General features: G+C 42.3%; 2 protein-coding genes across 5 annotated transcripts in view; both read right to left on the bottom strand.

Moving 5' to 3' along the window:
- Positions 1 to 11,635, bottom strand: part of MFSD14A (major facilitator superfamily domain containing 14A) — a 32,143-nt gene extending 20,508 nt beyond the window's left edge. Inside the window, exon 1 of the mRNA XM_015820248.1 lies at positions 11,517 to 11,635. Coding sequence (XP_015675734.1) covers positions 11,517 to 11,603 — 87 coding nt within the window. The 5' untranslated portion in view covers positions 11,604 to 11,635. The remainder of the gene's footprint in view (positions 1 to 11,516) is intronic.
- An 8,112-nt stretch (positions 11,636 to 19,747) lies between these two features.
- Positions 19,748 to 24,909, bottom strand: part of SLC35A3 (solute carrier family 35 member A3) — a 29,038-nt gene continuing 23,876 nt past the window's right edge. For all 4 annotated transcript variants that reach the window (XM_015820246.1, XM_015820244.1, XM_015820245.1 and 1 more), the window contains 2 exons: positions 23,515 to 23,648; positions 19,748 to 21,654 (listed from right to left, as the gene is read on the bottom strand). In XM_015820246.1, coding sequence (XP_015675732.1) covers positions 21,564 to 21,654; positions 23,515 to 23,648 — 225 coding nt within the window. In that variant the 3' untranslated portion in view covers positions 19,748 to 21,563. The remainder of the gene's footprint in view (positions 21,655 to 23,514; positions 23,649 to 24,909) is intronic.

Genomic DNA, 24,909 nt, shown 5'->3' with positions numbered 1-24,909 from the left:
GCCTTTGGGGTGGTAGGACTGGCTTCCAAAACCCACTTCTCCTGCAGACATATTTTGTCTCCTGAAAAGGAGCTAATTCAAGAGCCCTAAGCAAGGAGAATTCTTAAGTACCAGAATTAAGAACCTGTTTGTTCATCTTCTCATAGGAAATTAAATTAAATAATTTTAATTTCAAGGCCATAGTTTGAACTGTACAAACAACTAACCAGTACTAACAAGCAAGTACTGGCACACATAACACCAGACATGTCACTGGAAGGAAGGCAAAATCACCAAAAACATGTCTCACTTATTTTGGCCATGTCATGTGGGGGAATTCACTGGAGAAAGCAATTATGTTTGGAAGAGTTAGCGGTAAAAGGAAACAAGTCCGTCAAAGAACCCAGTGGCTGGATACTATCAAAGCTGACATCAGCTGGAGCATAGAACAACTCAAAGAAGTAGGGCAGTGGTTCTCAACCTTTTTAATGCCGCGACCCCAACCGGTCGTAAGTCGAGGACTAAACCGGTCATAAGTCGAGGACTAAACCGGTCATAAGTCGAGGACTAAACCGGTCGTAAGTCGAGGACTACCCAACCGGTCGTAAGTCGAGGACTTTCCCTGCCCGGGAGCGCCGCGCATGCGTGGTTCCGCCCCCTGCGCCGGCCGAGCCGTAGCTGGCAAGCGGCAGAGACGGAGCAGGCCGACCACCAGCTGGCCCAGCCCAAGGGAAGTAAGGCACCCGCTGGAAAAGGGGAAAAAAAATGGCGGACAAAAAAAATGGCGGACAGCCTTGCTTGGCGACCCCCATGAAATGGCCGATCGACCCCAAATGGAGTCCCGACCCACAGGTTGAGAACCACTGAAGTAGGGCAAGATCAAAAGATGTGAAAAGACCTGGCCCATAGAAACACTAAGTCAGAAACACTGAATAGATATCATCATCATCATCATCATCAACCTGAACTGTATTCTGCATCAGGGTTCCAAAAAGCAATAAAAGAACAGCTTCTTCACTGTTTCATAAGCACTTTTTTCCCCATAGTAGGAAAGATCCAGCTGTCAGCACTGAAAAGTTTTACTGAAGGAATCTTAGCACTGCTTTATCTGTAATTGCAGAAAGATTTTTGTATGTCGATAAATACAAACGGCGTTTAACAATAGGGCGGTGGTGGAAGACCTAGTTTTTAAAATGAATGGAGTCTTTGCCTTCCCTACAACACTGGAACAGCAGAGGAACAGGAATAATCTTGCCCCATCCCTTGCTTGTTTTGGTTCATAATAAGCAACTGGAGCTTCAACCATCCAGGATGGTTGAATAGCTCAGATTTTTTTGCTGCCTTTTCCAGTTCCAGGCAGAAAGGGACTTGACATTTATTCCTGAGATCCTGCTTTATTTTAAAGCTGCAGCATGAGATTAGAGACAACAACCTGCATCATGAGAGGCCTGGAAATAACATATTTATGGGCTTGTTACTATGGTCACTGAGGATTTGTTGAAACCTAGGCAGTGTACACATTTTAGATCTGGCAGAGAAAACAGGCTGCAGGTAACCATCAACTAGGGATCTACATTTGGTGGGTCTCGGGAGACGTGCCTCCTTTGCAATGGTACCCACCTGGTGGAACATTTTTCTCACCAAAATTAAATTAGCTCCCTCCCTTTTGACATTTCAGAAGGCCCTCAGGACCTGGTTATGTTGTTAGGCCTAGGATTCCCAGGGAGATAGAGACATGTTTAGATGGCTCCATTGTTGAGGTGGTTTATTTCTAATCTCTCTTCACCTAGGGGTTTGTATATTTGTTGTACTCTTTATTTCTAAATGTAGACTTCATTTTTTTATATCTGTGGTTTTTAATCTGATTGTTGTGTGTTGCCCAGAGTTGCTTTTGGTGAGATGGGTGGCTGTACAAAACTCCCCATAGCCATCATCTGTGTGAGTATGCATACCATCTAATCAAAATACTTTATGTGCAATTTGATAAATACATAAGTATGCACTGATGACTGTTACACCCCACTTCCTCTTTTCTCATATATAAATAAAGCAGCTCCTGTTCACACCATCAGTATATGGTTAGTACTGTAGCTTTGTGTAACAATACCCTTCTTTTGCTAAGCAATTACAGTGAATCACCGCAGTTGCTCCTTCCCTCCGTACTTCCTTCCTTCTCTTACAATGCTTATATGCTGCAGAAAGGGTGGGGGAGGGGAAGGGGAATTAGTAGCTAATCCAAGGCAGTTGTAAGGGATGCTATAAAAAGACACCAGTGGCGAACACTGTGCAAGCACTAAAACAGAAACAATTTTTTTTCTACTACTTTTCTTCCAATACTTTGACTTCTAGAACACTGGAATACAATCTAAAAGCCACGCTGCATCCTGTCATACCAAATAGCATAGTTCCTTAAATAACAGCCTGAACAAAGAATTTAGGAATTCATACAATAATGTTGAACACTGTAATTAATAAACGATCACTTTCCCTTTCCTTAGCAGGATGCGTTCAGTATGTTAACGTGTAGCCTTTAATTAAAGAAACGACACCAGTGTTTAAAATAAAGATGGCATACTGCAACACAGCTTTATTTCCAAGAATGCCTATGGATTCCACATTGGCTCCAAAGGCATTTTTACAAGATGTTGAGTTTGGAAAAAAAAATCAGAGAAGAGCAACTAAGATAATCAAAGGCCTGGAGACTAAAACAGTGGTTCTCAACCTTTTTAATGCCGCGACCCCAACCGGTCGTAAGTCGAGGACTAAACCGGTCGTAAGTCGAGGACTAAACCGGTCATAAGTTGAGGACTACCCAACCGGTCGTAAGTCGAGGACTTTCCCTGCCCGGGAGCGCCGCACATGCGTGGTTCCACCCCCTGCGCCGGCCGAGGCGTAGCTGGCAAGCGGCAGAGACGGAGCAGGCTGACCACCAGCTGGCCCAGCCCAAGGGAGGTAAGGCACCCGCTGGAAAAGGGGAAAAAAAATGGCGGACAAAAAAATGGCGGACAGCCTTGCTTGGCGACCCCCATGAAATGGTCTATCGACCCCAAATGGGGTCCCGAGCCAGAGGTTGAGAACCACTGGACTAAAACATACAAAGAACGGCTGCAGGACCTGGGTTTGGCTAATCTAAAGAAAAGAAGAAATAGGGAAAACATGATAGCAGTATTCCAGTATTTGAGGGGTTGCCACAAAGAAAAGGGGGTCACGTTATTCTCCAAAGCACCAGAGGGAAGGACGAGAAACAATGGTTGGAAATTGACCAAAGAGAGAAGCAACCTGGAATTAAGGAGAAACTTCCTGACACTGAGAACCATTAACCAGTGGAACAGCTTGCCTCTAGAAATCGTGGGCGCTCCATCACTGGAGATTTTTAAGAAGAGACTCGACCAGTGATGGCAAACCTTTTAGAGTGCCCACACTGCAACCTAAAACCCACTTATGTATCGTCGGGTGCCGGGTGGGCGTGGCTCACTGGGTGGGCGTGGTTATGGTGATCACAGCAGACTGGTAGGTGTGGCCAGGGTGGGGGTGGCCACCTCAATGTTGCTCCTGAGGAAGGGCGCCTGTGGGGGCCGGGCAGGGTTGGGGGAGATCCAGGGGATCTCTGGCAGGTGGGGCGGTGGGCAGGAGGCTCGTCCTGCAGGGTGAGGCGAGGCAAGGGAGGGAGCAGGGCAGGGGTTACGGTTAGGCTGCCGCTGCTTCCCCCCCCAGGACGGAGCGCCCAGCCGCTGCTCACACCCAGTGGCGAAGGTGGAGTTTGGGAGGCAGCGGCAGGACGTAGCCCAGATGTGGCCCAGCAGCAGCAGCAAAGCTCGTCCTCCCCACTGAAGCAGCCACCAGCGGCTCCTCGGCTCCATCCAAGTTGAAGAAAGAGGAGGCGCAGCAGCAGGATTGCTCTCAATAAGGCGGGCGTACACGAGCGAGCAATGCACCTGGCTCTTATTGTTTGAGAGCAATCCCACTGCTGCACCTCCGCTTTCAACTCAGACAGAGCCGAGGTACCCATGCTGCTGCACCACCTACCTCCCCCCTCCCCCGTGCCTCAGGCCGATACCGCCAGCAGCTTGCTCAGGTCCATTAGGCTGCCACCGCACCCAGAAGCCTGGCCCGCCCAGCACAAAGGAAGCAAAACAGCCGGCTAGCAAGCCCTGTGTAGAGGTGGTAGAGCACGTCCACGCCCAGCAAGCCAAAGGCCACCCCGAGCAGGGAAAGCTGGATCCCCATTGGCCCCCCAGTCCCAGCCAGGATTGCGTGCCTCCCCCTGTCTCTGCTGGGCCTGGGCAGCCATGACGCCGATAGGGATCTGGCTTTCCCCGCTCGGGGTGGCCTTTTGTCTTCTGGGCGTGGGCGTGCACCTCTATGCGGGGGCTTACTAGCCGGCTGCTTTGCCTCCTTTGTGCTGGGCAGGGCTGCCACTCTGGGCGGTGGCAGCCTAATAGACCTGCGTGAGCTTCTGGCAGCAGCAGCTGCATGCATGCCCACAGAAATGGTTCTGCATGCCGCCTATGGCACGCGTGCCATAGGTTCACCACCACGGGACTAGACACAGTCACTTGTCTGAGATGGTATAGGTTCTCCTGCTTGAGCAGGGGGCTGGACTAGAAGGCCTCCAAGGTTCCTTCCAGCTCTCCTCTATTCAAATCTATTCAAGATAATTGTTCTATCTTCAGGTGAAGCTCTATTACCATTAAATGCTTTTTGCAGACATCTATTGCAGAGCAGGCCTAAAGAACTTGTAGGAGGGAAAGGGCCATATTGATAAATGAAAAGTAACCACGGGCCATAAATAGCTAACAGGCCATTCACCTAGCAGTGCAACAGCAGCTATGAAGGTGAGGCCAGTAAATGTTGGAGGTGCTTGGCAGTACATGTTTTGGGGCAGAAGTTCCTTCCTGGTAGCAATGGATTTTCAGAGTTTTGGTTTTTTTTTTTTTAAAAAGGCAGCAGACCACATGTCATGTGTTGCCCAAGCCTGATTTACAGTAGTAACTATCAACATTGTAACATTGCAGCCATGTTTACTTTGCTTTTAACATGCTTTTTCTTCTGTTTAGAAATTAGGTGTTGAAGGGGGGATGGGGTGAATGATTTGAGCTCAGCTAGCCATAATAACAATGCAGCTCCGTGGGAACTCAAGGACGTAACTATAATGGTTTGGTGGGCTGAGGAGCTGGGGAGAGAGCCTACACTCTGGGCTAATTGGAGAATGTGATTTATGACTGCTTCGTGGGGGGTGCAACTTGTTACTTTGTATCTGGGGGAAGGGAATCTAGTTTTGGGTTCAACTATTTAATGCCCGATACTTTGTTTCCTGAATAAAATGTTCTCTAAGGAATCATTCTTGCCTTAAAATTCTTTAATGTGTTTCATCTATCGGAACCACGACAGTAACAGTATCTCCCTGCAGCCATTCCAATGATTTTGAATATGACTTCCACTGGCTTTCCATTGTGTTTAGGCATCCTGTTTCCAAATATCTTACCGGTGCTATTTAAGATTAAAATTGGGATCTTCTTCACGCAAAATATATGAAATACAGTTAGTCCTGTGTGATCAATACTGGAACCAGAATTTTTTTTTTTCAATTTTTTTTTATTAATTTTGAAATATCCCCCCCCACTTACAAATATAAACATACATTAATACAACTTTAGTATTATAAATTTAAACGTTAATATTGCAAAACAGCCCGGCAACCCCCCCTCCCCACGTCCGCCCTCTTTTCTCCTCCTTCAACCTCCCTACACATCCCCCCTCCTTCCCTCTCCTCTTCCTACGGGCACGGTTTGGGGGTGCTAACCGAGCATTAGCTCGGCAGAATTTTTGTTACTAGGCAAAGCATGCCGTCATGTGATTGTACCACTTAACAACTGTCATCCCAGCACTTGTTAATCAAGAATCACAGGTCATTAAGCAAGTACCCATCCAATACAAGTCATTGCAGGACTTGATCCCTCCTAGCTCTGAGCTTCGGTAAGGTAAGAGACTGCCTCCTCTTCAACTTCCCCAACCTCCCGCCATCTCTGTCCCGTTGGCCGTCCTCCTGCACCCTATCTTGTGAAGTAGCAAGCAGACCTTGAACTACGAGGCTCTGAGGTTGCTTGCCACACTGCAGGTCAGGGGCTTCTTGGAGCACCATGGCTCTGCAGCTGCAAAAGCCCCTGACCTTGGAAGCCTTAGCTGCCCCAACTTGGCCTATCAGTGCAGCTCAAAGCCACCAGATCCTGGAAAGCACCATACCGTAGTGCAAAGCTGCAGTGTTCCGGAAAGCCGCAGAAGCATGGCACAAAGCCCTAAGCCACCCCAGGAAATCCCACCACCACAATGCAAAACTGCTGTTCCAGCCCAGCCAACCACCACTGCGTGCCACCACTGCAGCTGATCTTTACCTTCTTCTTGCTCTCGCTGCTGATGAGGCATGCCTTCCCTGGCCCCTTTAATTTTATTTTATTAAATTTATATCTCCCTCATCACACTATCTAAAGTGACTATCTGTGGCTTGCAATACAGTAAAAGCACACATATAAAAAGATTAAAATGAACAGGAATTAGATAAAACTAGGACCCAAGTACACAAGCGGAACGGAGATGGGATCTTCTCTCTTATTCTACTTATTCTACTTCTCTCTTATTCTCTCTCAGCTACTTCTAGCACAGTGGTTCTCAACCTGTGGGTCGGGACCCCATTTGGTGTCGATCGACCATTTCATGGGGGTCACCAAGCAAGGCTGTCCGCCATTTTTTTTGTCCGCCATTTTTTTTGTCTGCCATTTTCCCCCCTTTTCCGGCGGGTGCCTTACCTCCCTTGGGCTGGGCCAGCTGGTGGTCGGCCTGCTCCGTCTCTGCCACTTGCCAGCTGCGCCTCGGCTGGCGCAGGGGGCGGAACCACGCATGCGCGGCGCTCCCGGGCAGGGAAAGTCCTCAACTTATGACCGGTTGGGTAGTCCTCGACTTACGACCGGTTTAGTCCTCGACTTACGACCGGTTTAGTCCTCGACTTACGACCGGTTTAGTCCTCGACTTACGACCGGTTTAGTCCTCGACTTACGACCGGTTGGGGTCGCGGCATTAAAAAGGTTGAGAACCACTGTTCTAGCATAAGGTGCCCCCATCAGGGCACTAACCATTCAACAGAGCCAGGCTTTGAAGCTCTTCTGAAAGGCCAAGAAGGTGGGGGAGGATTTCACCTCCATCAGCAAGATGTTCCAAAGAGCGGGGCCACAGCAGAAAAGTTCTGCCCCTAGACCCCACCAGCTGAAATTCCTTGATTGAGTCTGTAGCATTCCCCTCTTGCTGGAGCAAGCCAGCTGCTTGGCCACATGAGATCATCGCCATGTGTGACCTTGGGAAGAAAGCACTGTGCAGCTAGCTTTTGCCTCTTGTACAGCCTGGCCAGTTGTGCTTGGTCAGCAATGGGAGCAAGAAGATAAGCTAGAATGGCTTGGGCAGCAGAGCCCAGGGGGTCCAAAGGGCATAGATTGGGGGGGAGAATGGCAGGCAGGAAAGCTGAAGCACTCCTGTAATTATAAGGCAGGCTGTCAAATTCCAAAATTTTGATCACGTGATTATGGGGTGCTACACAGCCATAACTTCAGGGACCAGTCTTAAGTCCCTTTGTTCAGCATGGGCATAACTTCGATCAGTGAATGGTTAAGTCAAGGACCAACTGTTATCACTGAATCATTGCATGAAAAACTATAATAGCCTTGTCTTGTACAGTACCATGCACTTAAGAAGTGTAAGAGATTAAGAAATGCAAGAGGAAATACTGCAACTCTCTTATTTTCTGCAAGAATGGGAAAGGTAACTTTATCACCAACTATAAATTCATTCTCCATTTATCCAGCTGCACAACAGTACTAGGCCACAATTGACACTGGCAGTAATAGATTAAAAGTAAATTTTTAAAGCAGTTTCTACAAGTCTTCAAGAATCAGCATATGTGATCATTAATGTGTCAAAAATCCAGGAATGTAATTATTGGAAAGTAATAGTTTTGATGTTCCACATTTGACTTCTGGCTTAATCCCTACAAATATGACTTTGAATCCCAAAAGTTTAATGTGGCATCTCTGAAATCTAAAGTATGTCTTTTCATAAGCTATAATATGAATGAATAACACTGAAAAAGGAATAACAGTTTCTTTAAAAAATAATATCACCTTCACCAATCCAAAAAGAACAAACGTGAAGTATGGAAATACAAAAGAAAAATTTAAGATTGATTCTTAAATCTACAGTAAATTCTTTCTCTACACTATTTTATATAATTACAAAATGTGAAGCATTTTGGAAAGTGCAGGACCCCTGAAAATGCCAGTTTTATTGTTACAAGTTCATGTATGTACTTGCTGTATCAAAATCTATCAGGCCAGCTCCATTCATAGGTTTTTACTGACTGAAATTTATAACTGACTGTTTAGCAATTTAATAATAGGTGGCATTATAGTCAGGAGAACACCATACTTCAGTGCAGTATGAATTTTGAGTATAACTCTTTTCTCTTGATAGTATATTCATAAAAAAAGAAAAGAGCACTTTGTACTACTTATTCTTTGAAGAACAGCGCACAGCTCTGAAAAACTTGGGCATTTGAGGTATTATTAAGTACTATTTCCCATGAACTAAAAAGAAACAGCTTAAAAGATAGAAGCATACCCTAAAACATAGCAGAAAGAAGCTTTCAAAGTATTACTAGTATTGGGTAATAACAGGAATTGCTCACAAAATGGAAAATGTATTGTTCATGTGTGAAACAAACACACTGTGGCTCAGGAATCTGGTCAAACTGTTCTGGGTAGGTTGCAATTTGCCTTAAACTAACACAGAGAGCCTCCTAGTTGTTTTAGGTAATGACTGAAATAAAATTCAGAGGGGTGTTACAGGGCAACCCTACACTGTCCTTATGCCAGTTCATATGCCAATCTTCCCAGAGCCTTTCTTCCAAGTTTCTCTCCAGAGACACATCGCCTAACACCCATTGTTCCATGCACCAAACCTTTTGTTTAACATTTCGTATATCCTACCTAGATGGTAGCACACAATCCAACTTAAGTAACTGAACAGCGTGTTTCAAATACCAGCAGGTTGTTTCTAATACCAAAACAATATACTTCAAAGAGGATTCTTTTAACAGAAATATATCCAAGATTTCACAAGTTAATGGGATCTTAACAAGGGTCCTACAAATTTTAATATTATTAAAATATTATTTAATATTATCAATAAAGCTTTCCACAATTAACCGTATTAAAATTATCATTACAGAGCAAACTTTACAGTTCATTCAAAGTAATGGCATTACACAGATCTGTCACATTTCCTTAGCAAGCCTATGTTTCGTGTAAGTATTATTTCCCTTTTAAAGAATATGGGCCTTATTAATGCTACATAATGTTGCACAGAGAAACATTATTCACATCCTTGAATAGCAAGGATCATACTCAATGGCATAAATTGGTATCACATGTTTTTGACTATTAAACTTAAAAATTCAGAACTCTGACATGTTACTAATATGCACATGGGATTTTCAAGGGCATTTTTTTTTTTGCTGAAATGAAAATCCACCTGCAAAAGGCAACAGAAAATCAGCTGAGGATCAGACTGCAAACATAATAGCTGCTTAGAGTTCAGATAGCAAAGTAAATAGGTAACCTGTCCCTAAAGACTCAGGGACACACACATTAGGGCACTTTAATTGGCTGCAGTTCTCTGATGCCTGTTTACCGTTCCCCCTAAGCATACATCTGATATTGTTCATGTCTGGCATATTAACCATGGACTGGTATAACCACAGCATATGTTAAATATGTAAAGCACTTCTTATACAACCCTGTCTCAAATTAAACCCAATGGATCTTATGTCACAGACATCAACTTTATTCAAATGCTTAAACACACAACAATCAGGCACAACTGGATTCAGATCACTGCAAAAGCAGAACTAGTTCTATCATTCAGCAAAATAAAGTAGTGCTAATGGCAAACTGAGTCAAACTTCCCTTATTGCTCTTCTGATAACTGCCCAGAGCAATCACTTCCAATGTCCCATAAGGTATGTGGCTCTCCAGATTAGTTTGCCACTACAGCACCTTTCCTATGCTTACTTCCCTAAAGGTATCTTTAGGATGATCTGTAAGGTAGGCCATAGGTTGACTATCAGTGCTACTACTCTTACTGAAAGCTACTCACCAGGGAAAACATATCTTCTATTTCTCCAGATTAGTTTGCCACTACAGCACCTTTCCTATGCTTACTTCCCTAAAAGTATCTTTAGGATGATCTGTAAGGTAGGCCATAGGTTGACTATCAGTGCTACTACTCTTACTGAAAGCTACTCACCAGGGAAAACATATCTTCTATTTCTCCAGATTAGTTTGCCACTACAGCACCTTTCCTATGCTTACTTCCCTAAAGGTATCTTTAGGATGGTCTGGTTTGAAACACAAAACTATGAAGTCCATAGCACATTTGCGAGACACACCCTACAATACATAGAAATACCCACACATCTGGTAATTGGTATTTCTACATATCACTAAAAATCACATCAAATGTTTTATTCCTCAGTTCCATTATGTCTACATGTGACTACAACATGATTATTACCAAACAGATCAAACAAAAAAAAAATACTGGGCAAGTTCCCCAACTAAAGATCATTTCTCCAAAAGATATCCTCAGGTAAAGTATACGTAACTGACACTTCTATATTTCACGTTATTTTGTAACAAAGGATCCCATCTGACCAGTTTACTTTAATAAACATTACTCACCAAAGCGATTAAGAAAACAGTTAGTGGTTAAATATTTTGATGGAGCCATTCCAGTCCGTTTTTGAAAAGCATCCTCAGGAGGACCAAGCGACTTAATAAATAACCATTTATTTAAAAAAAAATATCAAATCACTGAAAACGAGCGATTCTGAACTGAAGGATTCTGTGGATAAAAATACTGCCCCAAAGTTAGGAGCCAGTTATGTGCTGACACAATTTTATAAAGTTATTAAGCGGTGAAAGGGCAGAGAAAAAAGTGTGCTGTACTCCCATCTTCGTCGTTTCGAAATCCCTGAATATCTTTCCCCCCCCCCCCCAAAAAAGAAACCAAATAGAGCAAAATCCAGAATTATCGATAAAAACGGGATCGAAAACAAAGTCCCCCAAAAAAGTTGGGACGGTTCGCCTTTTAAAGGACACAGGTTCCTCAAGGCCGGCTTTAAAGCGGTCTCAATCTCTCACCAAGTATATTGGGGGAGGCTCTCTCCCCTCCCTATCGCGTGAATCCTTCATCGTCAGGATACGATACGATACGAGTTGTCGACGCGGGGAAAACCGAGGCGGCACGGGGATGGCGAGGCTGGTCCAAGCTGACAGGTCCCGCTCCCCTCAACCCCGTAACGCAGGCCTCACAAAGCAGCCCGGAGGCCCTCCCCGCCTCGCCTCGCCTCGCCCCGCCAGCCTCCCTTCTCCCCCACCGGCTTTGGAGCCGCGCTTAACCTCCCCCCCCCTCCGCCACACCGGCCGCTCTCTCACCGTGCCGCCGTCCTTAATGATGATCTTTTTGGCCAGCAAGATGCTGCGGTTGGCGGCCCTTTTCTTTTTCTTCCCCACTTGGGTCATTTTACCATCCTCCTAGAGGGCCGAAGGGAAAGAGGGAGAAGCGGCAAGAGCAAAAAAAATAATAAAATAAATAAATTCGAGGCGGGAACGTCTTCTCTTCCCTTCCCGGCGGCAGCCAGGGTTGTCTTTTCCAGCTCTCAAGCCCTCCTCCCCTCAGTCGCCCGCCGGTGCCGCCATCTTGGGGAGAAGAGGGAGGGAGGGAGGAAGGGAGGGAGTTGTGGGGGGGGGGGGCTGACAGAACAACAACCCCGCTGCTCTGGTAGCAGGAGCAGCGGCCGGGGTTGGTATCACGCGATCACCCGATTGGCTCGGGGGTGCCGCACGTGACTCGGGAGGCCACGCCCTCCCGTGGCTCTCTGCGGGAACCAATGGCTTTTGCCGACGGTTTTGCCTCCGTTGGGCATTTGGGGCGGGGCGCGCGAGGAAAGGCGGGTGTGGGAGGGGCTCCGGCGGCTGAGTCTTAGTTAGGCCTCGACGGGAAGGCAAGAGAGAGCGTGGGAGGGGCGGGTATTTCTTAATACTTTTTGGTTCTAAGAAGCAACGAACGGACTGAGCGGGAAAAAAATACGTACTGTAATAGGTTTCGTTTAGAAGAGAGTATAAGGCGATCTGTTGTAGGTTTCCTGATTGCTGACCATACAGACACACACACACACACTCGGGTTTGCTACAAACCGCCAAGGGTGGTATTTTTATAGGGTTGCCAGGTGTCCACTATTTGAGCGGACAGTCCACTTTTTTCACATTATGTTCACTATTTTTTTTTCACAAAATAGTGGACATTTTTTTTNTTTTTTTACTACTTAACAACCCCCCCCCCCACTTGTCCGCTATTTTTGGGAAGCAGACCTGGCAACCCTACAGCAGGGCTTTTCAACCTTTTCACCCATTGTACCACTTTTAGGATATGGCGACATCCGAGTACCACCAGTCGCCTAGCAAGGTGTCAAAAACGTGATGACCCCCCCAAAAAAGGAAAAAAGTGATAGAAGTACAGGTAGTCCTCGACTTACGACAGTTTGCTTAGTGACTGTTTGAAGTTACAATGGCACTGAAAAAAGTGCCCCCCAAGCCACAGCCGAGCAAGATGCCTGCCTGCCCACCCAGCGGCGCTCTTCCTCCTGTCCGAGATTTCCATTGTTGTGAGCATTTCTGTTGAGAATTGGCAGCAGGGGTGGGGTGAGGGGTGTTTGGTTTTTATTCCCCCGTCTGATGGGTGGTTGCAGTTTTGGTCACTTCACATGACACTGTGACCGTCATAAATATGAATCAGTTGCCAAGCATCTGAATGTAAATCACAAGACCCTGGAGATGCTGCAACATTCGAGCTGATTGGTGCTTCTTCAGGGCTTAGCAGAAGCACCAGGATCAGCGCCGAGCTCCAGGTGGAGCCTGGCGCTTCCACTGAGCCCTGACAGTCCCGAAGAAGCGCTGATCCTGGCGCTTCCGCTGAGCCCTGACAGCCCTGCAGCTCCAGCCGTCTCTCGCTCAGGCTTGTGCGGTGCTGCCACCGGTTCAGCTCATTCCCCTCCCCCGCTACCACTTTTCTAGGATGGTCGCGTACCACCTGCCAGGTGCCAATGTACCACAGGTGGTACCCGTATCACTGGTTGAAAAGCCCTGGTATGCAGGTAGTTCTCAATTTACAACAGTTCAGTTAGAGACTGTTCAAAGTTACAATGGCACTGAGAAAAGTGACCTATGACCGTTTTTCACGCTTAACGAGTGTTGCAGCGTTCCCTATGGCCATGTGATCAAATTCAGATGCTTGGCGTCTTGTTTGTATTTATGACAGTTGCAGTGTTCTGGGGGAGGGGGGGTCATGTGATTACCTTTTGCGACCTGACAAAGCAATCGGGAAGCCAGATTTTGCTTAACAACCGTGTTACTAACAACTTCAGTGATTCGCTTAACAACTGTGGCAAGAAAAGTTGTAAAATGGGGCAAAACTCATTTAACAACTGTCTTGCTTAGCAACAGAAATGTTGGGCTCAATTAATTAAGCTAATCCTGTGAAGTTAATTGCCCATGGACTATGTTATAAAACAAAATATAGATTCATATTTTTGTGGCACTACAGTTATCAAGGCGTAAGTGACTCATAGGCAGTCAAGTTTTTTAAATAGAGACATCTTAAGATTACCTATAATGCTGTGTAACAAATTTCAGTTGAGTTTTTGTTCCTGGGTAAAAAGTGTGTTTTCCTAATCCCTTATGCCTAAAATAAAGAGGAAATAGTTATTGTTCCACAAAAACATTGCTCGTGTATTCAGGACAATATTTTGATATTTATCTGTTTTCAAGATCATTCTTGATTAACATTGAATGCTGAGTAGACTTCCAGGATATTCTGGAACTGCGAGAACTGTCCAGAAGTTTCTAGAATTGGTCAGAATTTCCTAGAATTTTCTGGAATCCTTTAGAACTTTATAGCACTTTCTGGGACCATCCAATAGTATCCATAGAAGTATAAAAGTACTGTTATCTTAAACCAACACTTTAGTTTGTCTAATTACTAAGAGAATAATGAAATATTTGATTTAGATGGCATCAAGAGGTTGCTTGCATCCAGCAGGTGCATTTTGCTATGTATGTGGACAATTATCAAGACTAGAGTGAAAAGTACTCTGAAAGCATATTAAGATGTGCAAGGCCTACAAAACATACTTTGGCATACCTGTTGCTGATCAAGACAAGCCCTGGGCACCTTATTTCACATGCGAACATTGCAAGATAACTCTTGAAGGTAAGGTGAACAATTGCTGCTCGCTAGTTAGAATTTCAGTGATTTATTACAATTTAAAAGAGTTGCAATTAAAAATTTTTTTTCACTATTTTCAATATTCTAGGAAAATACAGACTACAGTATATATTTTATGCCCTATGGCAGTGGTGGCGAACCTATGGCACGGGTGCCAGAGGCGGCACTCAGAGCCCTCTGTGGGCACACGTGTCGTTTGCCCCAGCCTCGCCTCCCCCCGCGACCCCCTCCTCTCCAGCAGCCCCCCTGAAGTAGAGTCGCCCCTGAGCGTGGTTCACCCAGAGCAGCGCAGCCAAGGACATGGTAGCCAGGCAGCGTAGACAAGATTCTGCCCTCACGCCCCAACACGCACAGTTGATGCTGCAGGGCGCGGGCAGAGGGCATGACCACCATAGTGCTGCTGGGCCTCCTGGGCGATCGGCGGGCCCTGGAGGCGAGTGGCCCTGCGGACAGACAGGGTAGGGGATGAAGGGCGGAGTGGGGGCGGGGAGCGGGGGCAGGGCCAGTTTTTGGGCACTCGGTCTCTAAAAGGTTCGCCATCACTGCCCTATGGTAATATCTTGCATAATATAAGGTAATGTGTGAAATATCATTTTTTAAAATTTATATAATTCTGCTATGTTTACAGGCTGGTACAGGGGAGAAAAGAGAGCCATGAAGTTTGCTATCCCAAGAATTTGGCAGGAACTGACTGACCACTCAAGCAACTGCTACTTCTGCATGGTGGACCCTCCCAGACATTGAACTGGCAAGAGCATGCCTATCATGTATTCAGACATTCTTTCATCCGTCGCCCAGTATCACACTGCCCAGAGCTCCCTTTTCCTACCCCTCCGGAGAGGGATCAGCTATCTTTAGCAGTGAGAATCAAGTCAGACAGTGAGGAAGATTACAATTTTACAGATGCCGCTAAGGAAAGAAAGCCATACTTCCCCAATCAAAACGATCTCGTTACCAAGTCCCAAGCTGTTGGATGAAAGTGTGCAAGTCACAGATCAGAGAAGGCATATAATTTAATAATGGATCACATGAGGATCATGTGTATGTCATTCATTCATTCTTGTTATCCCATCCATAGCATGATCTTAATCTTCTAAGATTTTTACAGTGCTCCTCTTAAGATAAAATAGGCAATCTGATGCCTGCCCTCCAGGCGCTTGGAGTTTAGTTTCCATTTCCTCCAACCAGTCATGTTCTGTGATTAATGACACACCAATGCTTCACAAAAATGTAAATTGGAACTATGATTCCACATGCTCACGTGCACCACCAATCCTTTTTCTTTTTTTATTTGACAAAGAAAAGATGGCCAAAATTGATTCAAGATAAATTAATAATTAGGATAATGAAGTACAACATGACCCATTATCAAAATTAAGTTTAAAATACCTCTAAAATATACAGCTACTTTCCACATGACTGGAATTATTAAATTATCAAATACCGTACTAGAATATTTAAATTTTAATTCAATGGAGACTAACCATTTTAAGTCATTGAAGTGTAATAAGTAGCCATGAATGAATAAATATAATACAAGTATCAATTATTGTAACTTAATCTTGTAAAATGACAAGTTGCTTTCCAATTGTCTCCTGAGACTCTAAAGAGGAAACAAAACTACTCTTGACAAATAGCAACGATGATTGAGCAGAATTTGGCCACTGCCTCGAAGTCATTTCTGAAGTATCTTTCAAAAAGGGGGAAGGGAAGTTAAGATTGGTAGCTGCTTTGCTATTGGTTGTTAACAGTTTTTATGAAAATTTGAATAAAAGGAGCAACTAAGAAGGGTGTGTGTTACTGATTTATTTTCCTGCAAAGGATATGGAGATAGATGATGTACTGTTGAGTCTCCCTCATCAAAGAGTTGAAAGTAATGCACTGAATCTCACTAATGTAAAGATTCTTTTGTGTGTTGGCTGTAAAACTGTAAGGCATTTAATCGTAGTGAATGGTCTCCCTAGCATGCCCGAATAACAGTTTTTTGTAGTAAAGCTTAGGTCTTTTTGTAAGTCTGGATCAAAAATTGGGGTTTTTTTCATCTGATTTTTTTTTTCATAGCCAAATGAAACCTGATATTTCATGGAAAGTCTGCAGAGTCTTAGATTAAACTTCAATTAGCCAAGAGGAAACCAACTTACTTTGCTGGGTCATAGCAGCAGCAAGACATTCATTGAAAATGAATTTGAGCCATTATTTTAGACAACATAGTTATAATTGCACTCTAATTAGGTTTGGCTTAATTCAATTCTTCACACTGTAAAGCTGTGGGCACACAAAGTATAGGCCATAGAAAGTTGACTGGATCCACATTATGATAATTGCTGATGTATGTACCATAGAGCAAATAGCTTACTATCTTGTTAGAAGATCTTGGTAGTGGCCACTATTACAGGTAGAAAATCAAAGGAAGGCACTTTTCACAAACTGACTTGCATGGGCGCAGTTTTAATGTGATTGGTCAAGATGTTGAGACTTGGACAGTGCTTGATTCAGTCCTGAGAGAAATTGAGAGAACTTGGGTGTCTCTATTGACTGGTATTCCAATCTCTGGCCTTAGTACAAATGATTTAAGGAAGTCAGAGTATACTGACAGTATAAAAGCATGCTGAGGGAAAAATTTGAAAAGTCCCCATGAACTATTTTCTTTACAAGTGTAGTTATGGAACCTGCTCCGAAGTCCATAAGCATGTTTTGATTTTTTTTTTATGGGAACCAGACTATACTGGTGTTTGGCAACCAGGCTGTATTTATGGCACTTTGCATCATCCTGTGGTCACACGATTATGTTTTACAAAAGTTTTGCTGAAAACTGACATTTACTTCCAGTTTTCAGCAAAACCAGCCCATAGCGAACCATTGGTTGATTTAGCAACCACAACATTTCCTTAATAACAGCTGCAAAAAAGGTAAGATCAAGTTGGTCATGTGGTAACCAATTTATGACTGTTGTGAGTTATGACTATGATGAGCCAGCTCCATTATGATCCTAGCTCATTCTATAACTAAATGTATATTTTACGCTTGATTGGTGATTTGCCATGAAGTCATTATTGACTCTTGCGACCATGTAAATTTTCTCCATGATAATCTGTCCCTAATTTGGTACTTCAGCTCTCCAGCATGCTCATTGTTACTGTAATTGAGTCTATCCATCTTGCTGCTGATAGTTCTTTTTCCTTCCACCTTTCCTATCGTTTTCGAGACATCTCCAGAGAGGTCAGTCTTCTCATAAGTCTTTGAAGTAAGCTAATTTGAGTCTAATTTGTGTCTTGAGTGAGAACTCTGACTGGATATGTTTGATGTTCCATTTGTTTTTTTCTTGGCTTCCCAAGTTAAATCTTCAGGCAACAGTTAGATTCCATATTCCTTTAGGTTAGTGGATGCTAGCCTTGCTGGTAACTTGTGGAGCTTTGAATTTATAGTAGGCAATGCCCCCATTATGACAAGTAATAAGGCATTATAATGACTGCTACCATTCAAAAATGAATCCAACAACTTGTTCAGTAAGGAACGGCTTTAATTATTAGCCTAAAACTATACATCTCAAGATTTGATATTGATGTACATGACGGAATAATTAAATAATTGGCTATTATTTAGTCTTGTTGCTCTTCTCCATTCATATTGACATAATGCCTCATGTTAATTAGAAACCATACCTATATTCATATTATGAAACTGCTCTCAGTTAATCAGTTGTATGCTATAGTTTGCATACTCATTTTCAAGACTGATTTCAGATACAACAATACAGTTTTTATAAATATATGAATTAGCACATAATTATGTGAACCCAAGCAAGGCAATGTCCTTTGTTACTAGTGACTTGTTTTGGTCAGTTTTTAAATAATGGCTTGACTGTGTTGTAGATTGATTGTAGAATTTACAGATTGATCTAATAAGGCAGTGATTGAATACTGAGGACATCTGAAATTGGCTGCTATGGGATGGCATCAGACTTTTACATTTGATGGGCATGTATTTAATTATCGGTTACACTACCTTGCTACGGCGAGACTGATATTTCTTGGTACCAGGTACCTATACACAGAAAAGTAAGACAGCCTAATGATGGAGTTACGTCTTACACAAGGGCTATATCAATATTGGTATGGAATGCCAAAAAAAATATAGTGATGGTGCTCCTATAGAAATGTAAGATTTTTTAATATTTACACTTCTCTTTGTTAATGTACAAGGTGGTGAACAAACCTAATACTCCTTCCTCTTCCTCCCATTTTTCCCACATCAATAACCCCGAGTTGGACTGAGAGTGACTGGCCCAAAGTCACCCAGGCTTTCATGGTCTCCAGATTTCTAGTCTGGTGTCTTAACCAATTATAATTATTTGGAGACAGAACGCCAACAATTTAAACAGTTTATTGATACAAAGTGTACATTATTCTTTAAGGCCATTGTCCTCCCACAGCTCATCAGGCATTAATATTTGGAATTTGTACTTAACTAAGATATTTTTTCTTGCAGTTTGAGAAACTTCTTTTTTGTTTTCAGATAACATTAAAAAAAACCCCCACTAATCATGGATTTCATTAATCCATAAGAAAAACTGACTTACACATCCCTCAAAATTGCATAGCATTTTTCTAGTCTGTTATATATAATTGAAGTTTTATCTACCATTAGAATAATTTTACAATTCCTTGCCATTTTAAACATTTCTTTTTTAACAGTAGTTTGAATAATAAACTACTTATACCACTAACCATTACTAATGGAGCTATTATTATAAGAGTATCTCATTTGTAAATTTGTTCATTTATTTTAGACAGCAATTGTGCTGCACTTTATCATTTCTATATTGGAAATAAAATATGCTAGCAGAATGGTACTATATCCTCTCACTCTTTTAGTTGACCTTTGACCACTTGCTTCCATTGATAGAAATATAGTGTAGAATTGACATCTACCCATCCATCCACCCACCACCCACACATACACACTCACACAATTATCAGTTAAACTCCGAGGGACCGTATGTAGTTCTTATGAGTATCTATACATGTACAAACATTTATCTTACTACACACCAGGCTCCTTGCCTCCTCTTTAATTTTTATAGATTTAAAATACTGGAATCATTTTGCAAAGGGGTAAGCCTTTCTCCCATGATAGTCTTTCTTCCATTATCATTACGTAACAAAACAACCGTGACATATTGTGAATGCATAATCCCAAATGTAACTAATGTAAAAGAGTTACGAACCTCTACTTTAATTCCTTTTTTATTTGTAAACAACCCCTCTAGTGTAACTAAGTTCCGGAAAAAATATAAAATTCCTAAGTCTAATTACGCAATTATATTTTCTATGAGCTTTAAGTTTCAGAAGAACCATAGATGGATATGGGTCAGAGGGAGATGCACGGTAGATGTTATTTTATTGTGATATACACTTTATAAGCATTTAGGACAGACTGGTCTACAATGTGTTAAAAAAATAAAAAGAGTTCCACCTACAAGGCAGCTCAGCTGTTCCAGACATCTGCATGGAGGGTGACAAAAGTGCCAGTATGACTTCCATGATTACAATCATAATTTCTCAGCAGCAATTTCCATGAGGATTTCAATGATGTACTACCATTATTCAAGCAAATGTATACAAACCGCTTTCACAGAGCCTATCGCTATCTTATGTTCTGGGAATATATTTAAATATTTCAACATTCCAAAATAGTCTGGGTATGATCTCTATGGGTGTGACTACGGCCCTGTGAGTTCATAAAGAATTGCCCAACGGCCAGTGAAGCTCTTCCGCATCAAAAGCAATTACCTGGACCGAAGCTTAGAAGTTATTTCAAGTTTTATATTCAATGAAGAGTAGAGAGAGTTCCACTGGGCTTTATGGCCATTTCTGCTTACACACCTGAACAATTCATGCCTAATATTTATTGCACATTAACATTCTTCATTTAATGGTTAATACAATTAGCATGTATTCTAACAATGGAATTTCAAGACTGGACAGAGCCACTTGAGTTAAATAAGTTTTCCAGATTTTTTTTTTTAAAGCTCTATATTATAGTACATAATATACACATTAATATACTACCGTGGCTCCAAAAGGAACTCTTAATACTTTTTATAGAGTTATATGACTACTTTTAAAAATACAGTTTAAAAATATTTTCAAATTAAGATATTAAGCAATGAAATGTACGGTCCATAAATTGTAAGAATGTTCTTATCAAGTAAAGAAATTGTTCTCTGAACAAATAAACACATATTCGTTATCAGTTATGGCAATGTACAATGACATTCATCTAATGTAGAACAAGTACCAGATACTGTAGCTATGCTGCTTCTAATTGGTGAGGGGTCTCATTTTAACAACAGCATGGTGCAACAATATAATTTGTGGCATTCATACACACAAAGCTTCCAAATGAAAATATCAAATTCTTCCTCTTGGCGAATTCACCGACAATTATAATGAGACATTTACATCAGTACATTTTACAACATCAATTTCAGTGAATTAATTATTTTCTATATAAAATATTATAAATCTACAAACAATGATTCAGTGATACTTCATTGGTTTTGAACAAGAATACTTACCAGAAACATCATCATCAAACCTTCTGCCCAAAACAAATCTTCCTCGAGATATATTATACGGTACTTTGATTCCATAAATTTCCAGCCAGCCTGGTGAATTTATTGTTTGGTAGGTTATAAAATCCAAACTCCCAACACACCCAGAGGACATCAGTATGGAAAAAACTACCGTAGGACAAAATTTTACATCTCTTTGATTTCTAATTTGTTTGTGTGTATGTGTACGTGTGTGTGTGTGTATATATACAGATCTGCATTCATATAAAATTAGAAAAGATGAAATAACTTGCAAAAGAGGTATGATTTAACAGATGTTGCCAGGTGCTCTTGCAAGAAGAATGCATAGGACATTTCTGCAGCTGTTGAAAATAGTACATCATTCTGATTTAACCTCAGAGTTCAAGTTGGAAGCACTTCTAGTTCCAGGTTCTAGAAGCAACACATTCAAGTTTTGCTCTGGACTTCCCTTCTTTTACAGAAGTTGTTTTACAAATTTAATTATTAAACATCATTCTTCTGACACAGTACAAACTCTTTCAGTGCCTGATAAATCCTCCAATAGTATTTAGAAGTCCTTTTTCCACAATATTGGCAAAATACTGTGAGATGGAAAAGTCTGTTATGCTTTAATAGGATTTCCTGTTGGCTTTGGATCATAACTATATAAGAAAGTAGCAACTATTACCAGAACAGCTCCAAGAAAAAACACACTAAAGATAAAAAGAAAGAATAAATATTTAGAATACATGTTTTGATGTTTTGTACATTCATAAAACGGGTATTGTTCTCTCTCTCTCTCTCTCTCTCTCTCTCTCATATCTTTCTCTCTCTCTCATATCTATCTCATTTATACAGCTGCCCATCTTGCATAATGACTCTGGGTGACATACACAATAAAAAAATCTATAAAATTCATAAGAGGCAGTTGGTCAATTACTGCAGATAAAATCAATTAAAACTACAACTGGAATGAATTAAAAAGGTAACAATAAAATGGTGAACAAAAATACAGAGAGAGCATTTAGTCAAGCATCATGTAACCATCTACCACACTATGCTCTGTTATAAGCCCCCAGGCCAGTTGACAAAACCATGTTTTGAGGTCTTCCAGAAGGCCAGCGGGTTTGAACCTAACCGCGCCTCTTCTGGATCCCACCAAAAGCTGTTTTTACTTCCCAGGTGAATACCATAGTTATAAAGTGAAGCAATTATACCCAATGAGCGTTTGTTCATCGGAAACCAGAAGTAAATGCTAGAAACTGCAAAAACAAACAAACATAGAAATTGATAGTCATATGACTGTGGTACACTGCAAACAGCCATAAAGATGAGCTGGTTGCCAAATGCCCAAATCCAATCACATGACCGTGTGGTGTCTGTGTGTGTCTCTGTGTGTGGGGCCATTGTAACTTCAAAATTGGGTCATAAGTGCCTTTGGGGAGGTCCTTTGTAACTTTGAACAGTTGCTAAGCAACCAGTTGTAAGTTGAAATCTATCTGTAATATATTTTTCCCTTTTACATTTTTTTTTTTAAAAGTACATTTCTAAGTTTTGCACATCGTAGCCTAGCCCCTGAAAGGATCTGCAAAGGAACAAAAATTAGAACGAAGAGAAGAAAAACGATTACATACTTTCTGAAGTTTAGATAGTTTCAGACCATCTTCAGTTCAGGCTGAAAAGAATGGCTGATACAGCTTGTATGATTCAAAATTGTGGCAGCAATAGAACTAACTTCAAAAAGCAAGTACAAGATAGTTTTTGACCTACAATCCCAGGTGGGAGGTTGCAGGGAGTTAGATAGGCAGGGGGCACTGCAGGGTGCCTGTGGCAAACAAACCGGAGAGGCAAACAACCGGAGAGATGCTGCAGTGCTTGTAACTTCAGGACCCGGTCATAAATAGCCTTTAAGGAGTCTGCTGTAACTTTGAACGATCACCGAGTGATAGGTCGTAAGTTGAGAACTATCGATAATCTCATAGGCAGAAATGGAGGAAAATATTTTATTTTTCCGTTTGAATGCAAATGTATATAGATCTTTTATTTACATATTGTTTTCAGGCAGTGAAAGAAATATATTCATCATAGCATTGATAGAATCGAAATATCCAAATTAATTTCTATTCAGCCACACTTACTTAAAAAGCTGCCTTATTCTGAAACAATTGATTGAGCCCAATATTTTGTACACAAAAGTGGGCAACCCACATATTGTATTTTTCTTTCAAGACATTTTCCAGATAACCATCCTGCCCCCCATGTTACACCATCAAAATCTGGCGGCAAAATGCAGTTACTAAAGTTTGTGGGTGAAAGTAGAAAGAAAAACATGCATATTAAACTTCTTTCCTTATATACCGTTATTTGAGTAAATCTACCTCGTTGAGCTGAACTGATTTATGTTTGAGTTGACATGTGCAATATTGCTCCACAAAGGATAGTTTCTCTGTTATGGTGCAAAATATTTAATTTATAAACTCACCAAAGCATTTAAATTCGGTTTAAATTATATTTCATTTATACTTGTACAAGGCATTTGTGTTTTTAGAGACAAACTTAAAAATACAACTTACCTTGTGGGGACAAAATCTTGAAGCCAGAAGTATGATATTAATGTTGACAATATAATCGATAACGATGTTGCAAATCCTTTTAAAATATTGTCTGCATATTTTATAACAGCGGCTATAACAAGGCCGCCAAGTGCCTGACAAAACATTGAAAATAATAAAGCAATAAAGTAATCACTTTATTAATCTTAATGGTTAAACAGATAAAGCTTGCTATGCATATTTAGCAAAGACATCCTGAAGGGAAAGTTATACTTTGTCTTTCTGAATGAATCCGGAAAGCCATGATTTTTATAAATACTATATTGCAGCTAGTCTTCACTTAATGACCCTAATTGAGATTGGGATCTCCATCACTCAGCAAAGCAGTTGCTAATTGGGGAAATCATGTCACTGCAACTGTGTTCTCCAGCTGGGACAAGACTAACTTTTGTTTGCCTCATTCTTTGCAATGCTAGAGTGCCTGATTACTGTCTTGTACACACTGATAGCAACGCAATCATGCCATAACCTGGGGCTGGGAGCCGTGGGTGTGCTATAGGTCAGGGCTTTTCAACCTTTTCACCCATTGTACCACTTTTAGGATATGGCAACATCCGAGTACCACCAGTTGCCTAGCAAGGTGTCAAAAAGTTGGCCAAAAAAAAAAGGAAAAAAGTGATAAAGTACAGGTAGTCCTCGACTTACAACAGTTCGCTTAGTGACTGTTCGAAGTTACAATGGCACTGAAAAAAGTGCCCCCCAAGCCACAGCCGAGCAAGACACCTGCCTGCCCACCCAGCGGCACTCTTCCTCCTGTCCGAGGTTTTCATTGTTGTGAGGGTGGGAGTGGGAGTGTTTGGTTTTTATTCCCCCCGTCTGCTGGGTGGTTGCAGCAGGTTTTGGTCAATTCACATGACCCTGGGACACTGTGACCGTCATAAATATGAATCAGTTGCCAAGCATCTGAATGTAAATCACAAGACCCTGGAGATGCTGCAACATTCCAGCTGATTAGCGCTTCTGGGCTCAGCAGAAGTGCCAGGATCAGCACCGAGCTCCAGCTGGAACGTGGCGCTGATCCTGGCGCTTCCACTGAGCCCTGACAGCCCTGCAGCTCCAGCCATCTCTCACTCAGGCTTGTGCGGTGCTGCCACCAGTTCAGCTCATTCCCCTCCCCCACTACTTTTCAAGGATGGTTGTGTACCACCTGCCAGGTGCCAATGTACCACAGGTGGTACCCGTACCACTGGTTGAAATGCCCTGCTATAGGTATACAGTTACTCTCTTGAAATCCCTTTGTCTCCAATCTTTCTGCTCTGCAGGGGGGAGAAGCAAGACCCTTTCCAGTCGCCAGCACAATCACTCTGCTCTCAATGTGTAGAAGGGCAAATCTCTCTGCCTTGTGGGATGGGGGCA

The sequence above is a fragment of the Protobothrops mucrosquamatus genome, unplaced genomic scaffold (assembly GCF_001527695.2).
Source record: "Protobothrops mucrosquamatus isolate PMUCROS unplaced genomic scaffold, P.Mucros_1.0 scaffold1098, whole genome shotgun sequence".
NCBI lineage: Eukaryota > Metazoa > Chordata > Lepidosauria > Squamata > Viperidae > Protobothrops > Protobothrops mucrosquamatus.
This window is presented reverse-complemented; position numbering and strand designations above follow the sequence as displayed.